Here is a 23,708-nt window from a genome sequence, read left to right as displayed (position 1 = left end):
CCTGCGCACTCTTCTGACTCATATTCAACCAGGAGCAACCAACCCCTCCCAGGTCCTTTTCCACCAGGCAGCTTTCCAGCCACACTCCCCCAAGCCTGTTAGGCTGCATGGGGTTGTTGTGACCCAAGTGCAGGACCTGGCACTTGGCCTTGCTGAGTCTCAAACAATCAGCCTCAGCCCATCGATCTAGCTTGTGCAGATGTCTCTGTAGAGCCTTTCTACCCAAGCAGATTGACACTCATGCCCAACTTGGTGTCGTCTACAAGTTACTGAAGGTGCACTCAATCCTGTCATCCAGATGACTGACAAAGATATTAATCAGAACTGACCCCAGTACTGAGCCCTGGCAAACACCACTTGTGACCAGCCACCTACTGGATTTAACTCCATTTACCATAATTCTTAGGGCCTGGCCATCCAGACAGTTTTTTACGCAGCAAAGAGTACACAGATGTCATAGTGGTGTCACAGTAGACAGAACATTGGCAGTGACACTGCCAGCCCAGGATGGCTATAAAAAAGTCTTTGCTAGCAGATGAGCAGCCAGGTGAGCAAGAGCAGGTAGGGGCGGGCATGGAGGCAGGGGCTGCTCATGCTGATGGAAAGTGGCTGCTTTGTCTACTTTGTCCAACTACAGTTGGATGTCTGGATGGTGAAACAACCAGAACACAGCACAGTCCTGTCCTCTTCCTCCTCTGCCACTGAGCTGGAGAGTTGCCAACAGTCTACAGGACAGATAACACTAACGTCTGGTGGTATTATTGGGAGCTAGAATCTCCCCAAAGCCATGGGCAACTGGAGCTCTGTGCCTTTTTCACTGGGTTCCCTGGGACTGAGCTCCTGGCACTAGCACTAGTGATATAGTGGCTATGTCAGTGGGCAGAGTGCTGGTGGTGGCTAACATTTTTCACCCAGGATGGGTGTCTTCTGGCCATTATGGAGGCATGGAATGGACAACCTTGATGTGAGGCTGGGAGAGGCCCAGGCAGGGATGCAGGGTCTGCCCATAGCAATAGAGGGTGGCTGTTTCAGTTGGTGGTTCTCCTGTCTTTGACAGCTGCAGCCCTGGACAGGGACATGAGCAGATTATGGCACACTTCTGTCCTGTTCCTTCTCCAGTAGTCAGCAAAGAAGTGTTGTAACTTTGTACAAGGGTGTTGACCCAAGGACAAAGAAACACCTTATCCAGTACCTCTACACCTTATCTTGTATCCTGTGATAGACAGTGTCATGGTCCTACAAGAAGCTGGTAGGCACCCATGGCTGTGGACAAAAGGAGCTCTGCAGTACCCACCTTCTTTGTGTGAAACTTATCACAGACTGAAAAAAGTTTATAAATACATATCTTCTAATTCATGAGCCCGTTGGCTGGTTCTTCTTGTTTGTGCTGTCTTTAATTCAGGCAATGATATTTGAAGCAGAATTTTAGACTGTGAAATTGATTGAGCTTCCTAACACTGCTTGCAAATCATAGGCTTCAATCACCAACTGCTGACTTATGCAACTCTATATATAGTCCAAGTGCTTCTCACTCCTTTAGAAATAATCAGTTTTGATGTTTCTCTGAGGTTAGAATACTTAGTGAAACATTTGTTTGCCATGTCAGTTAGAGAGCTCAAAGTAGATATACTGCAGCTAAATAGGTTTGTAGGGCTTTGCCCCTTTCATGGAAGTTCTCAGTTTCAGGGAATCTCCTACCTGTATTTTTAAAAATCATTACAATATATCCATTTTATGATTTTCACAGTATACAAAAGTGAGTAGTCTTGCAACACTGAACATGTTCAAGAACACAATTTTTCTTACAAAACGGCTCAGAAGTTTTACTTTATATCTTCGTACTGGGCTTCAAGAAGACTCATTTTATTTGTGGGGACAGGATTTGGTCTTTTTTATTTTAACTCGGATACATTCTGTTATGTAATGCATCAGGTAGGTAAGCATTTAAGTGTTAATCAATTTGTTTAAATAACAGTAGGGGGATACAACAATCTCTAAAATGCTTGTTTTGACAAAGATTTGAAGAAAATTAGTCTGAAATGACCATCCCTTTATTTCCTACAATTTGAAGGTTTTCAATTCTTATAACAAGTAAAATTTAAGATCATTTAAGTTTAATTTAAATTTAAGCCTCAAAAATAACAAAACCGGGACTACCACAGCCTGGGAACTCTCAAATGTCTTGCTGTGCCCAAACTTAAGACATACAATCTGACAAGGGAACAACCAGCAGAGCCAGAAGTCAGGTTTGAATACTAATCTCTGAATGGCCCAGATGTTATGGATTAGTTAGCATAATTTCATTTGTTACTTAAGTAAAAGTTGATAAACATGTTTTCATAGAAGTTGACATATGAAACATACTGGCAGAGTTATACTATTGTAATAGACCCACATTCCAATCTGGCCTATAAAAGTTTGATAATAAAGAATTTGATACCTCCAAGAAAACATGTGCACAACAGACTGGAAAATTTCTCCTTGACGTTTCTTCTGAACCCCAGCTTAGTTGATAAGCATATGGGCTTTTATAAACCCCACAAACAAAACAAGCCAGTAAAGGCATTTGATAAGAAATCTACTCACTGCCTCCTGTCCTGTGTGTGCACCATATCCGAATTGGTTGTCAATTTATCTCCAAGAAGTTTTCAAAGTTTTGCATGTTATTAAGGTCTCAAAGGTTTGAGATATAGTTCCTCAAAACACTTAATCTCTCAATCCAGGGCCAGAAATCAACATCATTCATATTAATTATGAATGATTGCATAGCAAATACATTATTGTCAGTCTGTTGACAAAAAGCTGTCTGCAATGTATACACTGAAGTGTCATACAGTCCACATTAATTAATCCAGCAGGGGAGTACAGGAAATACCACCTACTCTGCCACAGAAATGCCTGTTTACAAAGAAGCAAGGAAGATCATAATTTAGTTGCAGCAATGAAACCACTCCTTGTGCAGTCTGAGACACCATGCACATGAGAGCATCCACTTTTCCACTGACCAGTTTCAGGCAATAAACAGCTTACTAAAAATGATTAAGTTCTCCAGTAAGATTACCGGATGGCACACAGGTATTACACCAAAAAACCTTCTCAATAGAATTAAACTACATGAAATCTAAAGAGATCATTCAGCTCACATAGAATTAAAACCTGCAAGATGTCTTGAACTGACTAGAAGAATTCTTTTACTAGATATTGGTAAAGGAGAACCCAACTTTGAAATTTTGCTCATTAATGTATTCCAAAGCCCACTCTGTTTCTTCCTAAATTTCTAAGAGTGGGAGTGTGTGAAGGGCCTTCCAAGCCAAAAGATAATTTCAATGGAGAAAAATCTTTATGACAAGGTAAAGGCTGTTATTTCAGTGGAATTCAGTTGAATTTCAGTTCAGGAAATCACGTTAACTTGGAAAAAATGGAACTAAAGGTATTTGGGTGTAGTGTTTATTTTCCAAATACTTGTAGATTTCGGAAAACAGTTGGCCAAGCTTAAGAACCTCTAATTTCACAATCAATATCTAATCACATTCCCATTGTGGAGACTATGTCACACAGCGACAAGCACACAGACTGTGTGCAACTGTGTTACTCACCCTACCTGCTTTCTTTGGAAAACTGTTTTGTTTATCCTAACCACAAACTACAAGATGAGTTATTCCTCTTGAGATAACGTCATATTTCATTACCAAAAACACAGAACAATATGTTCCAATGAAGGCATGGTAAATGGAACAGATCTTCCAAAGACACAACAGAAGACAACCCCCATGTTAATACAGAGTTATTCTCAACAAAAAGTAAATTCCAACTGCCCTTCTGAGTGCATTTCTAGCTTTGTGTTTAACTGGATGCAATCTTGGCTCACACAGTGCCAGTATTTAATGCACGTGAAGGGACCAAAAGGTCAGAAAAATGTATTTTTCTTGGTGTTTCTTCACATGCTAGAAAAAAAATTGCCAACAGCTGTAGAAGCTGAATAGAAGTTTCTGCAATATCTTGTAGCTAACTTAAGAAATTGAATGAAGTTCTAAGACTGCAGATAAAAAAAATTAAAGCACCAATATTACATTTTCTCAATTTGTCTTTTGACACATTCCAATACAGACAACAGCTTGACACCTCCTTCTGTAAAAAATGTCATGTCCAATAAACTAAGTCCTTAAGCACAACATCACTGGGCTCAGTAGTGTTACAGTATTACACAACTGAAAAAAGGTACAACTAAGGATTTAGTATTTACCTTTGATTCTGGCTACAGATCTTTTATTGAATGTTAATAGTTTTATCATCCTTTCTATACAAAGCATGAATGATCTTTGCATTGTTCTCATCCTTTTTATTTGTTAGTGTTTTACCTAGATGGAATATCTAGACACAACCATTGTGAACTCAGCCACAGGCTGTCCCAGGATTACATGCATTGCGGAGATTCAAATTTTTGCTTTTCATGCTAAAGACTCTATGGTGGCAAGCTCTAACTAGGCAATATTTCTACTGATTGTCATTGCCTCTCATGGTGGAAGTCAAGCTAGATCTGGGAGAAAACTTCAAATACTATCTCTCATTCTTTAAATATTTAGATACACAGTTCATGCTATTTAAGTTTATTTTGACACAAGATAGTCTATCTTGTGTTTAGTTTGGTGTTTTTATTTATATAATCAACAAATCAACATGAAGACTGCAAAATCAGTTTCACTATGACATAAGCAGCTATGATACAGCAACAGAAAAACTTCTTACCCAGATGTCTTGTTTTTCACCAATTGGAAAATTTGAATACAAGTCTATCATTTCTGGTGTCCTGTACATTGGCGTTGTATTCCTTGTGATCTGCAGAAGATAGAATTCCTTGAAATTCTATGATTCTATGAAACAGAAACTTGAATAATAAGCTCTAGCAGCATTCAACCAAGGAAAAAAGCTCTCCATGTAGAATGGATAGCATTCGCAATTTGAAAATTAATTTCAGAAATACTTGTCAAGGCAGAAGCCATCAATTGAATCCTGCAAAAGTCCCATCAGCTTTGATAAAAGGCAAGATTAAAGATGGTAGTCCAAACTGTAAAGCACCAAGTAAAATAACTGTTCTACATGCAGCAAAAAGGGATATGGACACAAAAACAATTAACCAAGAAGTGAATTCATCCTTCAGTGTGTATTTCTCACTTCCTTGTCACACTCAATGACAGTGGAGTCACATCCAAAGGGTTAAGCTTTGTTCACAAAGATCCCCGAAGAGACCTTTTCTACCATTTTTTTTGCAGACTATACAAGACAGTAGTACACCATAATCTTTTCTGTGGAAACCAACAAATTGCTCTCCAATGATGCCAGATTCCAAAACATGGAGAGCGGTATCAGAAGTTGCATGCATGAACTTTAGGTGTTACTGTATTTCTCCATACTTACAAGGCTGAGTCCAGTTGATCTACTACGTTACATTTACCTTATGCTTATATTTATTTTACCTTATTGCTTATATTTGATTTACCAGCATTAAATTCAACTCTAAACTAAGAACAAATGCACTTTGCAAAAACATATTTGCAATAGTGCAAAACCACACTGTCACTGCAGTCCTACAGGCACTGCAATATTGCCTATTAAATTCAGCTGAGTAAACTTGCTGCTTCTTTATTTATCACTCAATTGAGAGCAAAACAGATGAGAAGGTGGGAATCACTTAGGCATAATGAGTTTTTGACTTCCTGTTAAGAGCACAGTTAGAATAAGCTCTAGAAATCACTTCTATTTTCACACGAGATTGCAGAATGGATACTGCTCAAGCTGAAGCTGTGTTTGTATATACATGCAACTACAGAATACAAACTATGATTGTAACTGCAGATTGTTTGAACTCTGGCAACACAAATCATAAAGCTTTGGTTTTGTAACAACACTACAACTGAAAGAATCATCAGTTTTCTTATAAGTCTCATGAATCAATATCAGATTAACGGTAACAATTAAATGAATCCACCGTTGATATTAAGATTAATCACATTAAAATAGTCTCACCTCTTCTTCAACCATTGCTCTCTTTTGTGCAGACCAGCTGTAGTCAGGATAGTAAGCTACAGTTGTAGCACTACCGAAGTCACAAAGTTTTATGGTCCCTTGGTTACTAATAAGCAAGTTTTCCACCTTCAAAAAGAGGTAGAACAATAAATTAGAGATTTTATTTTTTTTCCCATGCAATAACACACATGCTTTTAAATATTAACTCACTTGTGCATATATATATATAAAAATACTCACTTTAGACCAGAATGTTTTTTACAGGAGCACAAAGACTTCAGACAGTACTGTAGAGTATACAGTAGCAATAAAGCCTTTTTTTTAAAGGAACCACCAATAAAACTATGAGCAGGAAACATTCAAGAGATCAGGAAATAAATCCCAAGGGAAAAAAAAAATATTTCATTAGCGTAAAAGAGGTGGCCAGTTTTTCAGAGGACCACTTGCAGAAGCGGTTCCAAGCAATATCTTGGAATCTAAATGTCTTCACACATAAAACTGAATACTGTTAGCTTAATTGCAATGGAATGGAGGTTAGGACTGCTGTAGACAAAGCAGGAAGGTACTAGTAGAGAAGGCAGCTGCTGAGGGATGCCCAGAAAGAGGCAACCATGACCCTGTGTAGAGACAGAAACCAGCTAATTTGAGGACCATGTGCTGCCTGAATAGTTCTTCATCATCCCTCCCTTTTTACACTCCATAAAATCCAACCTTTCTGGATTGCTAAGTGAAGTAGAGAAGAAACAACCAGGTATTGGGCAGAAGTATTGTGGGGTCACAACCACAAAAGTGATGACGAAGAAAACTTGTATCTCTGTATGCAGTCAGCAAAAGATGTAGAAGCTTAGAGGCATATTAGTAACATTGCAACACCATGCTTCAGATAACTAGGTTTGTCTTCCTTATCCCTTTGAAACCACGTCATCTCTGAACCTCCTTCTGTAAAACATCTGCTTTCAGAATATCCTACTAGCCTCCCTTACACATGCCCCCTCCAACTTCTTCCATCAGAAAAATTAATTCTGACTACCCTGCAGAAAGACAAACTCTGTTAATGGTGTGGTTAGAGTATTGATCTCAATGAGTAATCTGAACTTCCTTCTGTGTTGTATAACCTTTGCTTATCTCCATGTACAATAAGAACAGTGGGCATTCAACATCAAATTAAATTTATATGCTAAAAATGCTCACAGTAAGACCAGATATCAAGCTTCTGTGCATATATGTTCTGGTTTTTGTGCTTTGGTAAAGGTTGCCAATAATGTAAAACATTCCAGGTGATTATTCAGATTTTAAACAGGCTCTATGACCTGTGTTATGAAGACTAGCTGTGCACTGCATGGCAAATCCTGAAAAGATCAAATTCAGACAATAAAAATATAAGTGATTCTCTGATATTTTACAAATTGACCTCTAACTAGCTTAGAACTTTTACAACTCAGTAACTAGCTGGGTTCTTATGGTGCTGTACACACACATTGTAAGCGTAAACTTAGTCCAAAGGGGCTCAGGAAAAAAGAATGCAACACACTGACAAGCAAGGGAAGAAAACCACAGGAGGACAGAAATGGCCACCACTATGAAGGCGAACTTGTTTTTAAGATGCACTGTAGAACTTCATAAATCCTTACACTTTTAGTCAAAATAATTGAGAAAAACCTGTTAGGACTTCACCCTACTACTCCCCTTCCCAAAAGCTACACTAGCATCTCAGGTCTCATTTGAGGTTGGCTCAAAGCTTCGTCCTACCAGGAGTTTTTTATGCTGCTGGAAGCCTCTGGAAAGGGCAGCACAGTTAAATGATCCCTATTTGGCTCCCAATTGTAGTAAGGTCTTTGCCCATTGCAGCACAACTATCACTTAATCTTGCTTTACAGCCCCTGAAACATGAAACCAAATTCCTGTATTTTTCCGTATTTTCTCTACCAGTAACTTACATTACTTGACAAGAAAAAACAGACCTTGAATTACAGCATTAGCTCAACTTCTATGGAGCTGGCTATGTAAAGAATTGTATACTTATTTGTAAATAGGTTTTTACCCCTTTATTCAGAGATGAGATGCAACTTTTCTACAAGATTTTCTAGGGTTGGTGTATAGAAGTTTCAGTGAAAAGTAAAAGACTTTATTCTAGAAAGCAACACCAAGAAAGTTCTATCCCAGCTTGGTTAAAATTTCTTTGACATCAGCTAGTACACTGCTCAATCGCACTAAGAAAAAAACAACAAGCACTCCAACTAATTTTATTTTAAGGGACTATACTAGTGCCTAACATCAAACCTTATCAACAACAAAAGCACACATTCACTTTTAAAAAGTGGTTTCATTTTCCTTCCCCCAAAGTAAACTGAGTACATGCTTACTTAAGGAGGAATAATTTTTCCTTTTTTATACTCAGCTGACATCATATCAAGCAGGAAACAGATGTGTAAAATTCAGACACTGTTTCAGGAATAAGAAGCTTCTTTCACTACTTTTGTTTATGTTTACAAAGACCACTTCCTTCCATTAGGTTCAAATGTTTTTGTAGTACAGCAGAATCTTACTGATGACTAAGACTCCTTCATCTAAGGCATAGTGTACATGAAAAGGTGAAGCCCTGACTTCAAAATACGAAATTCAAACACAGATTAAATCATTTCAAATCTCTGAGGTTTCTAAGGGGACAGCATAACCGTATAGCACCTTGGTAAAGTCTAACAGAATAAAAAATTAATAAACAAAACCTATGATGAATTATGCCTACCAAGTTTTAAAATTCGAGTTACAAACAAGCCCTAAAATACAATGCCAGCTGATAGTTCTAAAACTTCTCAAAGGCTAAGTAATCTTTTACAGAGAATCCAACATTACCTTCTCCTCTCTTTCAAAGTTTTACCTCTTCTTAGAAAATCTGCTCACCCCAAAACCACAACTCACAAGTCGTAACTGGTTATTTTATCAAAAGCAAATCACTTAAAGATTAGCTTAATCAGCAAGCCATGATATACTAGTTTTCTGTCAGCTTGTTCAGACAGAGTACAAGTAGTACTAACCACAAGCACACAAAAAAGATGTCACTTGAAGAGATGCAAGTATTTCAGTGATGACCTTCACTGACATCCAGTAGTCTTGGTAAGGCAATACATGTAAGCACTACAGTCAAGACTGTTCACTGTATGTGATTAACAGCCTCAACACTGATTAAGCCTGATAGGCTCCTTTGTTGTTTAAAAAATCTTCCTTTATTTAAACACTGTAACGCACCTTTAAATCTCTATGGATAATAGGAGGCTTCTGTTTATGCATATGCTGTACTGCTCTGCAGGTCTGATAAAAGATCTTCAAAACTGTGTCACAGGAGATAGGTCCTTTGGATTCTACTTTCTTTAAGAATTCCACCAGCTGTCCTGCAGGAAATCAGAGAAATTCACATAAGTGCACACATAACACCAATTCTGAAAGCTTGCCGTGAATAACAAACATTCCTTTCATCAATGAAGATCTTCAGTCTTGAGCTGTAATATTAGATGTATATTTTTAAAATGGCAAATCCACACTGACTGCAGTGCCAAAGGAAATGGTGCTCTAAGAAACTATTCCTCCTCATTCTTCCAGTGATTCATCACAAAGACCATAATGATTATCCCATATTTAAGATGAAGTTGAACTGCAGTCTCAAAGAACATGATCCTTATCCTATAAAAGCTGAGGTTGAACTCTAGCTCCACTGAACTGTACTATCTTTAAAAGCCTTTCAAAGCCTCCAAGGTATGAGTTAACCTGTGCAAAACAGCTGTCAGAAACAATATCCACTGTCAGGGAAAGAAAGAAAGTTTACCTTTACACAGCTCCGTAAGCAGAAGAAACTCTCCCTGTCCTGTGTCCGATTCTTCTTTTCCTATGGATGCAGCAGAGCAGAACTGGACAATGTTGGGATGACCTGAAAGTTTTTTCTGGAGATAACATGTTCAAGGAAGATGCCTACCAAGTTCATTGATACTATTGAATAGAGCAGTTCACAGACATCTCATTTGAAATGTTAGCTTAAAACCACAGAAAGCATTACAGCTGCAATTAAAATACCAAGCAGAACAGGGAAATCCATGCCTCAGCTGAAAAAAACAGACTTCAAGGATGCCACTGAATGTAATGTAGTAAAAAGTCAAAATACAACATTAAAAAAATACATCTTTGTGATTAAAGCTCTGAGCAAACTGGACTTCACAACAGACCTAGTTACTTCTTTTTGTCTTTTGATGATGACTACAAGGCATTAGCACAAGTACCAGAGAGACCTTTTAATTATCAGCTGCTTCTCTAGCTGGCTGGCTAAGAAAAGGCTAGTGAATCACCTGCTTTTCCAAAGTAAATGTTATGCTCCAATTTTAAGTAATTAAAATAAAGTTCAAAACAAATAAAAGCTCTAAAAGACCAAGGAACTTATCCTCCCATCATTAGTAATAATTCTTCATACCAAAACATTTGTCATCTTTAATTTCCAGTTCAAAAATTCAAAGTATCATTTTTGAACTACGTAAAGGGGAGTAAAATGTAAGTAATCTCAGTTCCTGCCAGTGGAAGTTACGTTGCATTATGCCTGCTTTTGTTGTCCCTGATGTGCATCACCTTGGTCATATACTGGGGGGGAGCCATGTCTGAGACAAACACATGCTATTTGCAAGATGTATTCACCAAGCCTCAAAAAAAAGGAAAGACATTGTAAGTAAAAGAAAGCTTTAAAAAAAAGAGCAAGTTGAATCCACCGAATTAGAATAAATTAAAGTACGATTTTATATCTTATGCAGCTCTTTACAACCTTTTACTCAGAGCTATGGTAAATAATTCAATTTCACAGTTATAGCTTGGAAAGTTAGCAACAGTTAACCCTCATTCATATTGTAGATATGCTTTAATGAGCCTGAGCTGTGAAATAACTAAAAAGCATTCAGTTCTTTACTCCTGGCAAGATACAGCCAGAGTAGCTAGAAAATGTATAATGCTATGGTAGTCTGTTCTTTGCAAGTGTACATCTAGTGAATGGTGTTTAGTGTAAGATTTTGCCAAACATTTCAGTAATCATAAAAAGAAATATTTGAGTAGCTTAAATTATTATCAGTGGTTTTGCGCATTAACTCAAAATGAAGCTGAATACTGAGAGTGGAAAATAAAACGAGCATACCACAGCTCCTCACTGAATCTTGAAACAAACTGAGGGTGTTAGAGGAGATGCTGGGGAGCAAATACTGAGTTTACTAAAGCCAAGGACTGAAGACACTCTCAGATTACATTATACCCTATCATCTAACATCATTGAATATGAAAAGGACAGCAACAACATTGACACACATCTGCTTCTTGTTTCCAATGCATGGATTCTACTGAAATTCCTTAACATTCTGCATTACTTTTTAAAGTCAGACTTATCTGAGGCAGAAATTAAGAAACATTGAGAGCAAAAGCAAAGATTTCAGTAGTTGAAAAAAACGGTAAGTCCAGTTCATGTGACAGAAGTCTACTTAAGATCTAAATATAAGCTGGATAGTCAAAAGGTCTCTTGACCACAGTCACAGGACTTCAAGAAAGCCCAAACAAGAATTTCACTTCTTGGTAGACAAAGTACATAAAGTCTACACTAGCAAAGTCTACACTAGCTACAAAAGTTATCTGCACACACTAAATTCCTGCAATTTTTGAAGAACTGAACTTGCTGGATGTTGGTGTCATATTCATGACAAACTAGGTACCCAGATCTTCCTCAGAATGTCAATGCTCTTAAGCAGTGTATGGCATGGAAAGAAGTGAATCTGTAGAGCAGTCATCTGTTTCTCAGAAGTGTTTGATATCAGGCAATTAAATCATTAAAATATGTCCCAGAAAAGGATACCATAAAACAAACTTCCTGAATGATGGCTTTATTCTTCTCTTCTTCATTAGACAACAATCGCTGTCAGAAAACAGAATAATTTGGAAGATATCGTTATTAAAACTCACAGAAAAACAGTGCACAGATTTTTTTTTCCAGAATACCAAATGGATAAGCAGTAGTCAAAAGCCTAAGGAGTTATAATGAGATAGTAAAAGCAGGCTTATTCTACATTTGGACATGCTACCATAAATATAACACCTAGTTTTCCAGTTACCTGTACCGTTCAGGTTTAGTGATAACTGAGCAGTTGTAACCTTTGACACTCGAAGTAATTGCTCTGACAGTTTTCTGTTGTATAAAACACTAAGGTCTCCTGGCTACAGCACTGTGCACTGACAACAAAAGATTAATATTCTGCCTCAGATCTTTAGGAACAATCCTCAACCCACTCCAACTAAAACTTTTCAAAATTACGTAGCCCAACTTTCTCAATGGTACCTGAGTAACCAGCAGCAAAATCAAGCATTACTATTTCCAATATCACTTGGATTTGGAGTCAACATTTTACTAGAATCAATCTGAGCATTTGCTCCAAAAGTACCAGTTTTACAAAGGAGAGGAAGTACAGTAACAGTTCACCTTTTATCCATTATTTTTAAATGGGGCTACTTCTAGATGACATTTTGAACAGACATACTATATATGTGTTCACAGGCTTTGTTCACAGGTTTTATTACTGTAGGATGTGGTATGAAAAGCAAAAAAACAAACCAAGTACTTACTGGTCATGCAATGCTATCTTACCTCTTGCACCTTTCATACTGCCCTTTTCACTTTCTCTCCAAGATAGATGTCTTTGTACTGATAGAGCCACAGAACATCCCTACTCCAAAACTGAAGCCATTTTGTGGTGAACACAAGTGATACAATTTTATTTTTTTTTGGCAACAAAATATGATAAAGTAAATTACTTCATTTTATTGTCCTTTCCATAATACTTCAATTTTCCAGCTCTTATATGATTACTATAAGCCTTCAGAAAACAATCCAGAAGTGCCTCTGAAAAGTGCCAGGCTGAACATTTGATCAATGAGTCAGTGTAGAGGATTATTTTTAATACTGATGAAACTTACTCTGGAAGTAAAAAGGCAAGCTAACTGGTAGGCCAAATCTGCTTCTTCAGAGTGGAAATATTCCTGTACCCTACTTCAGGTAACTTAGAAAAAAATCTTTCTACACATGTAACAAAATGCCTGGGCAGGGTCATGAATTTCTAGACCAAATGAAGACAAACACAAACAGTACCTAATGGAGCAACTCCCATCTTTGGCATCTAAGTATAAAGTGCAGGATCCTAACAGGAATGACCATTCTAAATACAGGCACAGCATGCTACAAACGCCACTTTATCATTCTGGATTCTTCCAACTGACTCATTCAGTGGCAAACATCAAGGATTAACTGTCATGCTAAAGCATCAAGCAAAAAGACAGACTTTATAAACCTATAATGATGTAAATTCATTTTACCTTTAAAGCATAATCTTTGCCACTTCCAAGATCTTGAGCTTCGTAGACAAAAGCAAAACCACCTACAAGAAGAAGGCCCATTAAGTCAGTTTTAATAATTTATCCATTTACTTTGATTCATTATGTAGTATGAGGTTCGGTGCTTCCCACAATAGGAAGTTCCCTTAGGTTTTCTAAAGTTTCCAGTGCAAGTGCTCTAATCAGCAATTACAATCAGTATTTTGGGCACTGATGGAAGAGGGGCTGGAGAGAGAATAACGTTCACACCACCATCCTAGAGTATTATCTGAAGATACCTTGCTCCTTTCAGAATAAGAACATATACAAGAAAAACAATGTTCTGTACAGTCTGATCAGTTATGACTACTGTTTATGGATTTCATAGAGCTGGTGAAACAAGCAAGATAGTCTGAGAGTCATCCTACCACTGAAGCAGGGTGGCAGGAAACCATGTTTTTTGATCCATCTTCCCAACCAGGTCCCTGTTTACATCCAGAAGCATGCCCCAGGTTTGAGAGTCCACTGTGCCAATGAGTTGAAAGTCCCTACACCAGTCACTACAACACAGGGATAGTGCCTCTGTGTCTTTGTCCCATAGACCTCATACACAGTGAAAGGACTGTTGGCTCTACAGAATAAAGTCTTTACATTCATCTCAATAACCATTTATTTGATTTTATTCTAATAACCCTACAGGCTGCATCTTGAAAATACAGGCTTCGAGTTACAAAATTAGGGCCTTCAAGTCAGCACACACATTACTTCAGTTAGTACATGAAATTACTGCACAGTTAGTATTCTGGAAGGCACTTAAGAGCAAAACTATGACAGAGGCACCCCGGGTTACAGAACAGTTACTCTGCAAACTCGGCTTAGCTGTGTACACCACCAAGGGTTCCTCCAGGACAGGAATGGGGCACGTCTACTCTGCATTTCAAGCATACAACTTGCTAGTACCTCTACAAATACAAATGTCCACAGACCTACATACTTGGTCTCCAAAATATAACTATACTTCGTTCAAATGCATCAAATGCCCTCCTGGAAATTATACAGGGGAAAGCACTGAAGCATCAGAATTAACTCATCAAACCAATTCACCATTTTCAAACATATATCTGATTAACAACCAAGCTGATCCAAACTCTGAAGAAGGCCTCTAGAAGCACTGCTACCTTTCCAATTATTTCAGCTGGACTGATGAGCTTTCCTACAAGCTCTTTCTCCAATATAAGAAACGCTTACAATATACACCAAGTTGCACGTTATTACTAAGCTTAATCCTGTTGGCACTGAGTACAAAGGAGTGAAGGGAAGAATTAGTTTGCCTGACTAATAAAAGATTATAGTAGTCTTCAAAACAAGATATACTTGAAATTTTCACAGAAGTACTGATCATGATACAGTCCTCCCAAAACTCAAGACACATTCAGAATTGAGTCAACACACCCAACCACAACATTACAACCACCTCAAAGGCTTCTGAAGTTTAAGTAATTTTTGTTGCATTTAAATGAATCTCATTTCCAACAACAAAAAAATATTAATTTCAGTCCTTAATTACTAGTTAGGAATCTGAAGAAATTTTATACTGTTTCAGAACTACTTCAAAACTTATACTGGTTGTTAATCTCAATAATCATTGAAAATCATAACTGTTCATTTTGGCTGAGCAGTGCAAGTGAACTTTTTGAGCAATGCATATCATTTAAAAATGATAAACAGCATAGCTATTTGACTTTAAGTGAGGCATAATTGACCTTATCAGGAAATCCAGTGAAATCTGCATATAAAGTGTCCAAACTAAGATTTTGCTGAGGTCAAATTTAAAGCTTGCAAGACTCAATTTGTGTATTAGCAAAATATTGGTTAAATTACTACATTTTCATAGCATGGCTTAACAAAAGGAAAAGTAATTAAGAAAGTCTTCTTTAAGGCTATTTCAATGGTGGTACGGCTTACCAGAGCTCCTAGCAATAATTATGTGGTGGGATCTCACAATTTATACAGAGGTATTAGATTAGTAAACTGAAGGGAGAAACATCATTAAAGTAGTGATAGTTTAAGGGTACACACAAGTAGTTTAAAAGATGCACTTTCACTTCAGCAGTTGTACCTTTAGTACTGAAATACTAAACACAAAGTTCATTAAACTTTTCAGAACTCCAAACAAAAGTCAGTGGTAATATGCCTGGTTACAACCATTGGCAGCTATGTCCCTATCAAAATATCTGTTTTAAGTAAGCGTCTCACTCTGTAATTTCGTTGTTTCACCTAAACACAATTCAGCTCCATGTAACACTGCTCATTCCAGATGGTGATCAGTTCACTACTATTGCAGCACTACTGCGGATACCAATTTTAAATCTATGGATTTTCTGGCATACCAAAGGAGGTACAGTGTTGTGAAGACACTTTTAATTTACTTTTTTTATTAAACCATCTGTTACTGGCAAAAACAATTCTTTCACAAGAGGCAAAATTAGTCCTTTTGCTTCATTACAAAAAGCAGTTTAGTTTAGGTTTTGATGCTGGCTTCCTTGTAGAGCTAGTCTATTAAAACAGTTCTAATATACTATGAACAGAGATGACTTAACTGGCAAAACTTTTCCTTTGCTATAACTGTTTACTCCAGGCTCTCTTACCAATGCAGTTTGCAATACAATTTGCAAACACACAAAAAAAAAAAAAGCAGTTTCACCTGTTTAGCTACAACCTCACCTAGGATCTCACAGTCAATACAGCCATGTCAGTCAAGGATCACACACCTGTATCAACATACCTGTATGAACAAAGATCTGTATAGCAGACCCAACTGAGGCAAATGACAAAATGAAAGTTAAGAGCATAGCACTGCTTTGGTTACTTTCCTAGGAGTGTAGAAATAATGTAGTTTTATATGGGGTGTTCTCACTCATTATTTCCACCCATGTAAACATCTGTAGATGGTTTTAAGTCTGTTCTCAAAAATACTCTCAGATTATTATTTACTGCCACAGAAATTATGGCAGAAGAAAATTAGCTTTCTTTCTTTTCTGTAAATACAAATTTACACAATAACAAGTTCACTACAGAGCACCAAACAAGTTCATTAAAAAGGAGTAGCTGAAGTACAACAGTCAGTCCTGGAACCCGTCTTGCCCAATAGCAGACCCAGAGAAACACACTAGAGCAGAAAGCTTACCAACCTCACCTTTCCAGCCCACATTAAGATCATCTGATTACTTCCTTTATATTAGGAAGTAGCCCTACCTCATTTGCTTTAATAGTGGGCACTCATTCTTACACCACCACAGCCCACATGCATTGTTCCTATCAGTTCTTCACCATCCTCTTACAAAGATTAGAATACCCTTTCTTTTCCAACCTAGAGATTCCTCAAGTTAAACCTATGCATCACATAATATCAAGTAAGTTCACTGCACTACAAATCAAACTAGATTTAAAGCTTTTTTTTCTCCTGTCTCTGTTTTTCCCACCTTCACAGATTTTTTTCAGACAAACCATTTCAGTGAAATGATGGTTTTCCTACTTGTATGCTAGTGAAGCATCAGAATAGGGACATCAACGACAACACAAAACTGCTTGCTACTGTAATGCATAGTTTCACTACACACTTAACTAGTCTTGAGAAAAGGATGGTATGAATAACTTCCTGTTTACAACTGCTTGACACAACTTGTTCACTCCCCTCCCAAATACTGAACAAATTTGCTTCCACATCAATTTTGAGCGTGAAATGTGAAACCTTATGTTTCAATTAAAACTTTATTGAAATGCTGCAGTTCCAGCCTGGACTAGAAGTTACAGTGCATCTTACCTAAATGCAGACAGATGCTTTTCCACCAGAGTACAAACAACACCCTTGATCAAAACAGGAAGGATGCTCTGTCCCTGCTGCCAAGTATTGCTTCATAAGCATACTTTTTGAAGTCCAGTCATGCATTTGTGTCAATTGCAAAGTCCTAATAACAAGATGAAAGTGCCTCAAAAATGAAACATGGCTCAAACTCAAAGATATGGACTTTGCCCCCATAACCTTGAGAAGCAGAGACGTAAAACACCTTGAAACTTTCAGAGCCCCCATGCATGGTGGAACTGCTCTATGTAAGAAACACCGGCTTTAAAAAAAAAACAGCACTGCTATGCTTCACATTGAAAAACTCTACATCTACAGCAAAGGGAATGCAAACTGTAAAGCTGCTAGGTCAGGGTGCTTTGGCTCTTCTTCAGAGATTGTCATCTTTTTTCCCTCACAAGAAGTCTGCCTCACATGTGGTTTGCAGAGTAACTGTCAGTTCATTCTTCACGTCACAGGGTACTGCAACTTGTCTTTGACTTGACATGAGCTCTCCTCCCTTCACAATAACTCCAAATATCTGTCAGCAAATCAAACTAACAATGTTCACAGAAACTTGACCATTAAGTGCTCATTGTGCCTCTGCTGCCCCGAGTTTTATGAGGTATATCCATCCAAAAATCAGCATTTCATTACTTTACCACACTTCTGTGAATCCAGGAGTTGCAGAGACTATCAAATTGTACCTATGAGCTTGGTAAACTGTAATAATGCCTGTTCACACTCCTAATATTGAAAGAGCATTGAAATCTAAAGCAGCTTTTTTCTTTTTTTTTTTTTTTGATACTTTAATGACAGTCACAAGTTTCACTTTCCCAGAATGCAGCTTACAAGTCACCTACACGGGCTTCAATACACAACAGATTTTAAACTCACAAAAAATTAAAGTCTATAGCCTATTACTACCTTTTTGACTATGGAATGTTTCTTTCTTCATGGTCAAAGTTTTAGACTCTGATCAAGCAGTTCAAATAACACATTTTTTGTCACCACGTTTCTCCTCTTCTGTGCTCTTACCTTTTTGTCTATGTTTGTTGATTAAAGGAAGAGTAAGTCAGTCAATACATATGACAAATTCTTGTTAAACGTGTGCTACAGAACTTGCCTGTTCCCTGCTTTGTCCACAACCATATACCTTGTTTATTCTCAATTGTTCAGCCTCATATGTAAAACAAGCAACAAAAGCACTGGAAAGTTGTGAGATATACATGGATAGTTAAGTAAAGAGGAACCAGAAGTAAGATTTCTTTTTTAACCTAGATATATCTTTTTTTAAAAAAATTGAGATATCAGGGAATTTCCTTCTGTATATCTCAATCCTGATTTTCATTGGCATTTTTCAGCATACAGAAAATCAAATGCATATTTGTCAGGCCAAAGAATACCTGGCTAAAGCAGTAACACAAGTTTCAAACATGTTACAATTAACATATATGAGCAGGCAGTACATGTCTTGTTATACTCTGAAGGCCATTAATGCGTTGGCCATTTCGTGCCATCACTGCCTTCCACTGACAAGACCCTGAGTTGTTTTATGTAAATTAAGTTGAGCTACGATACCACTGCCACATTTCACACAAAATCAAAGACTCGGCCTATACTTTATAGACCAACAATTTATATGCTCAATTAAAGAGAAAACTATAGCAAATTCAAAGGTTAATCAGTTTGCAGTTGAATTACTTGTTGAGAAAGAAGGAAACTAATTTTAAACAATAATTATGGCATAAGATTATTTTCCTGATGCCCTTATCTTTAGCACAGATATTAAGAAAGAGTAACTCAAATACCAAGTGTTTCAAAATAAGCCACTGGAAGGACTAGTAGAGTAGTATTTCTATCTGGTTTATCTCACTTAACAGCTTACCAGAAGAGATATTCAAAACTTCTAAAAGATTTTTCTTCTGTTAGTAGGACCTCTGTTTTAGAAAATTTGGTAAAGCTACAATAGGACAGTTACCAATAATTTCTTATTTACTATTCAACCTACAGACAAACAGCAGCATTCAGGAAGCAAATTAAAGTCTCCCTTACCGGCAGTGGAGTATTTGTAATGATATTACATTACACATTGAGTGGCAGCAGGAACTTCTAGTGAATTTGTCAACTTATTTTTAATATTCTGAAACCCTTAAAAACATTATCTAATCTAACAAAACACTAAACATAAAACATGTAGAAGATCCCTTTATCCTTTCAATCTTAGAACTGAGACTGAAAAGTATCATGTTTTGTTCCATGGATCATCATAAAGATGAAGAACTTCTTTATTTTCACAGAAAGATCTCTAGAATAGAGGTTCTCTTTTTAAATATTCTGTTTTTACTTTGTTACCAAGACACATGAAATGATTTATGAACTCCTATAACTGTTTCTGTTACCCCATCAATGCAACAGCTGCTGGCTTTTACAAAAAAGGCTCAAGGAAGAATATGATTATATTTAAAGACTGCATAATTTTTAAGCACATAAGTAGTTTTGTCAATATCTCATTTAGCTATCAAAACATATCCTGCCTTTCATTTGTGCTCAAAAAGGTAGTAATATTTTATTAAACATTTATTCAGCACACAGCAAACAGGCCTCCCTCTTCATTTAGACAAAGCTACTACAAATCTACAACTTACAATTGTCAAAAAATTCAACTCTTTGTAATTTTGGAACTTGACAGTGCACATCACAGGACCTGCTATTTTCATATCAGTTTACCCTCTTATTGGAGTAGCATTACTAGAAATAATTGAGGAATGAGTGTCTGTAATTCTTTGACCATTTCTGGCATCGGCAGTCTCTCAAGGAATATTTTTATGGTCAGTGGCCAGGTTCTATTCCTTCTACAGTATAGGTGGAGATCAAGAAATTTCCCATATTTACTTGCCTATCATCACAATTATCAGGTAAACAAGCATAAGGTCTATCAGAAGAGATGCTTTGTCCAATATGGGCAAAAATGAAGCCAATAGGGTCTAGTACTTGAAAAACAAATTTGCAAGGTTTTTTGTGAAAATATGTTGGCTTTTAGGCACGAGAAACAAGAAATTTCTGAAAACTACTGTGGTCACTTGCTCTCCTCACTCTCCACCAAAGCCAAATGTGCAGGCTACATCAATCGTTGAATCAGTAAGGACCACCTCAGTCCCTCAACTACCTGGTACAGACTGAGACAGGAAACCTGACACTCGTGAAGGAAGCAGAAGGACATTGGAGGATGTCAACTGAAGAAGTCAAAAGTCAGCGTAAAACCACACATGCTGTTCACATAAACAGCAAGGGATATGACAGAGACTGCAGTTTAAGCCACCCTCACTTGCCCCTAGAAAAAGCAAACATGTTAGTAAGCATTTGGAGAACCCTAATCACATTTGCTTGGACTATGTTTATGCAGACGCCCCTGCTGTGATGGAAACAAGCATAGAACACTCAGACTGGCAAGTGACTTGTGGCCATACAAGAGAGTCACTCTGTCACGGAAGAGTGTAAGATAGTTACATTTACTAATCTTTACTAACTAGGTATGTGATCAACGACTATTTTACTTCAGTAAAATTGTGTGTCAGTGTATGCACTTAAGCAGAGGACCAAAAAGGACCATGACATGTGAAGCCAGCATCATACAAAGGACGATTAGGGATTAAAGGTAAAGGCCCCAACCCATTTCTTCTAGAATTTCTTAACTGAAATGTCCAAATAGAAAATACAGGAGACTGTATTCTAGGAGCACTCAGTCCATCCTGTGACACACTTAGCCTGTTTGTGCATTTAGAGGTAGCATCAGTGCTAGAGATCAACCACCAGCCCATCCATCCCCCCAGGCTGCTCTCAGCTTCCCGCAGCAGCACACCACATTTCCAGTCAGACCAGCGCTACTTCTAGCATGGTACCTCTGCAAAATGAACTGGAAAATGCACCCAAAGGAACTGTGCAGCTAGTGTCTCAGCTTGCAGCATGGCCAAGTGGCACACTTCCACCAATACAGACGGGCAGCACGCCACAGAGTTGGAAAGACTTGCAGGGTATGAGAAGAACTGAACTTACACTGCCATGTGACACCGCGCAATGAAAATCCACAGACTTTGTTCACACCAACTAAAATCAAAGTACACCATATGATCTTACTAAAATGTCAATCTCCCTGCATTGGCATACCACACACAGTTCACCACAGATTTGAAATCTAAATTCAGAAAGTAGCATATGACTTTCTAGTAGGGAATTTGGTATGAAAGGACTCATTTAGAAGAAAAACAGAATCTTTAAGTATGGAAGAGAATGCTCATAAGCTCTAATTGTGCAAGCATGCACCAGCAGGTGTCAAACACAGTTTCAGAGCTCAAAGATAAATTCCATTTCAACAACAAAGTAAATAATATCCTAAAGACAAATTCAAGTCTGAAAACAGCAGGAGAACCTGGGACTTCTACACCTTATACATATTTCATATTTATACTGAATATACCCTAAGGGTTTAGCCCAGCTACGTTAGCTAGAAAGTCCTAATTTCTAGCAAAAGTAAGCAGTTCCGCCCAATTTCAGTTAAGGAAATATAGACCAAACAACCTGAAACAAAACCGTAACACTGAAACAAACACGGAACATGATGCAGAGGTTACAGATAAATTCTCAAGAACACTGGACTTAAGGCATGTCCCTATTTGCTTTAAATCACCTAACCACGCATCTTTCCCTTAACTTTTTAGGAAGCCTGCATCAGATCCTGGGAAACAGTAGGCTGCTACCAAAGTATGAAATACATGTTTCAGAACCAAGAACTAAGCAGCAGATACACCTCAAACATGGCTTCCTTTCCTTTCTTGTTCTTTAGAAACTCTTGTGGTCACTCCTGGCAGGAATGTCATGGTATCAGCAGCACCAGCCCATTCATTTAGCATTCACCTTACAGTCACATCATATTGGGTGCTTACATTTCACTCACAACTCTGACTGGATCTTTTGTAAAGAAGCTGTAAGCAAAGGCTGAAGGCAGAACAGGGCTTGACGTTTAAAAGCACTGTTTTAACTTCAACTTACTAACTAAAACACCCTCATGTTTTGTCTGAGACCATATGCCAGAAGTGTTTAAGCATTACAGTAACAATTTGCCCTTACGAAGATAAAGCAGTGATGAAGACCAATGTCCTGCTAGTTTTCCCAAACAAATTTTTGTAAGTTTAACTAAAGTAGCTACTCTTGAAGACTTAAATTTTTGTTCCATATTGGTTACTAACATTTCAACAAAAAAACTACTCAAGGGAAAAAAAATATTGATACATCTATTTTTTAAACTACTTGAATACAAGACAATTGCAAGAAGCAATTAACAGAAAATAACTTCAATGAAAAGCAACTCTGACTAGAGCTTTGGGGTATTTAACCTAAATGACATTAACCACAATTATGTAACTGCATTAATACAGACACATTCACATTTTAGTCTATAGAGACAAGCTTTTAATATCTCTTCTGCTTGAAGAAATAAAATAATTCCTCTGACCACAAGCACAACATGATCCAAATTTCTGCTAATTTCTAAGTAATTTTCACACACCAAACATAGTACCTATTTTAAAATAGACTAGCAAGTAGCGTGGCAAGACACCTACCCAAAAAATTCACTGAAACTGAAAACTGCCCAATTCCTCCACACCACCAGAGCCGCTATCAGAAGTGAGATCAGACTCCCGCCACTTCAGTGTAAAGTTTTTTTCCTGCATTTCAGTTTTGCAAACAACCAAAAATGGCACAGGTAATCATGCACCTTAGGCATAGTATTATAGTAATTAAAAACAAACAAACAAACAAACAAAAAACCCAAAGAACAAAGCAATACAGTATTTCCACGAGGCAGATTATAGGCAGACTATAAACTATTTTGAGAGTTGTGTCACACAGCAAGAGAACATCAGAAGCAAGGGAAGATGCTCCCACCTAACGCACCACCTCTCTACCGGGATTCCCAAAGCGGGATAACAAACAACGACAGCGAGTGCTGCCCCTACACCCGATCCTTCCAGACGCCTTCCGTGGTACCTGACATTGGCTCAGGGCACCCATGGCCCTAACCAAAGCGGCAACCCGGAGGCGCCAAGCCCTTCGGGGGGCCTGGTCGCCCGCCCGCCCAGCAGGAAACCGCCGGCCCCGGCCGGACGGGCACCGCCGCCCGTTCGCCCCCCAAGGCCTCCCCCGGCGGGGCGCGGCCCGCCCAGAAGGAAGCCCTCCCGGCCACGACAGCGGAGACGGTGTTCATGGGGAGCGGGAGGCCCGGGGCCCCAGAGGAAGCCCCGCTCAGCCCCGCAGCGGCAGGTCCGCCCCGCCCGGCCCGGCCCGGCCCCGGGCGCGGCCTGCCGCCGCCGCCCGCTCTTACCCTCTGCGATCACCCGCTTGATTCGCAGCTTCATGTCGCCCATCTCCACTGTCTGCCCCACAAAATCGTTCTGGTCGCGGCTGGCGG

At 38.3% G+C, this 23,708-nt stretch overlaps 1 protein-coding gene across 1 annotated transcript in view; it reads right to left on the bottom strand.

Moving 5' to 3' along the window:
* Window positions 1-23,702, bottom strand: part of GAK (cyclin G associated kinase) — a 71,183-nt gene extending 47,481 nt beyond the window's left edge. Inside the window, exons 1-7 of the mRNA XM_014958137.1 lie at window positions 23,622-23,702; window positions 13,402-13,463; window positions 11,891-11,950; window positions 9,845-9,959; window positions 9,271-9,413; window positions 6,025-6,150; window positions 4,747-4,836 (exon numbers count right to left, since the gene is read on the bottom strand). Coding sequence (XP_014813623.1) covers window positions 4,747-4,836; window positions 6,025-6,150; window positions 9,271-9,413; window positions 9,845-9,959; window positions 11,891-11,950; window positions 13,402-13,463; window positions 23,622-23,664 — 639 coding nt within the window. The 5' untranslated portion in view covers window positions 23,665-23,702. The remainder of the gene's footprint in view (window positions 1-4,746; window positions 4,837-6,024; window positions 6,151-9,270; window positions 9,414-9,844; window positions 9,960-11,890; window positions 11,951-13,401; window positions 13,464-23,621) is intronic.
* Between the last annotated feature and the right edge of the window lie 6 nt (window positions 23,703-23,708).

This window comes from Calidris pugnax, unplaced genomic scaffold (genome assembly GCF_001431845.1).
Source record: "Calidris pugnax isolate Ruff unplaced genomic scaffold, ASM143184v1 scaffold317, whole genome shotgun sequence".
Lineage (NCBI taxonomy): Eukaryota > Metazoa > Chordata > Aves > Charadriiformes > Scolopacidae > Calidris > Calidris pugnax.
This window is presented reverse-complemented; position numbering and strand designations above follow the sequence as displayed.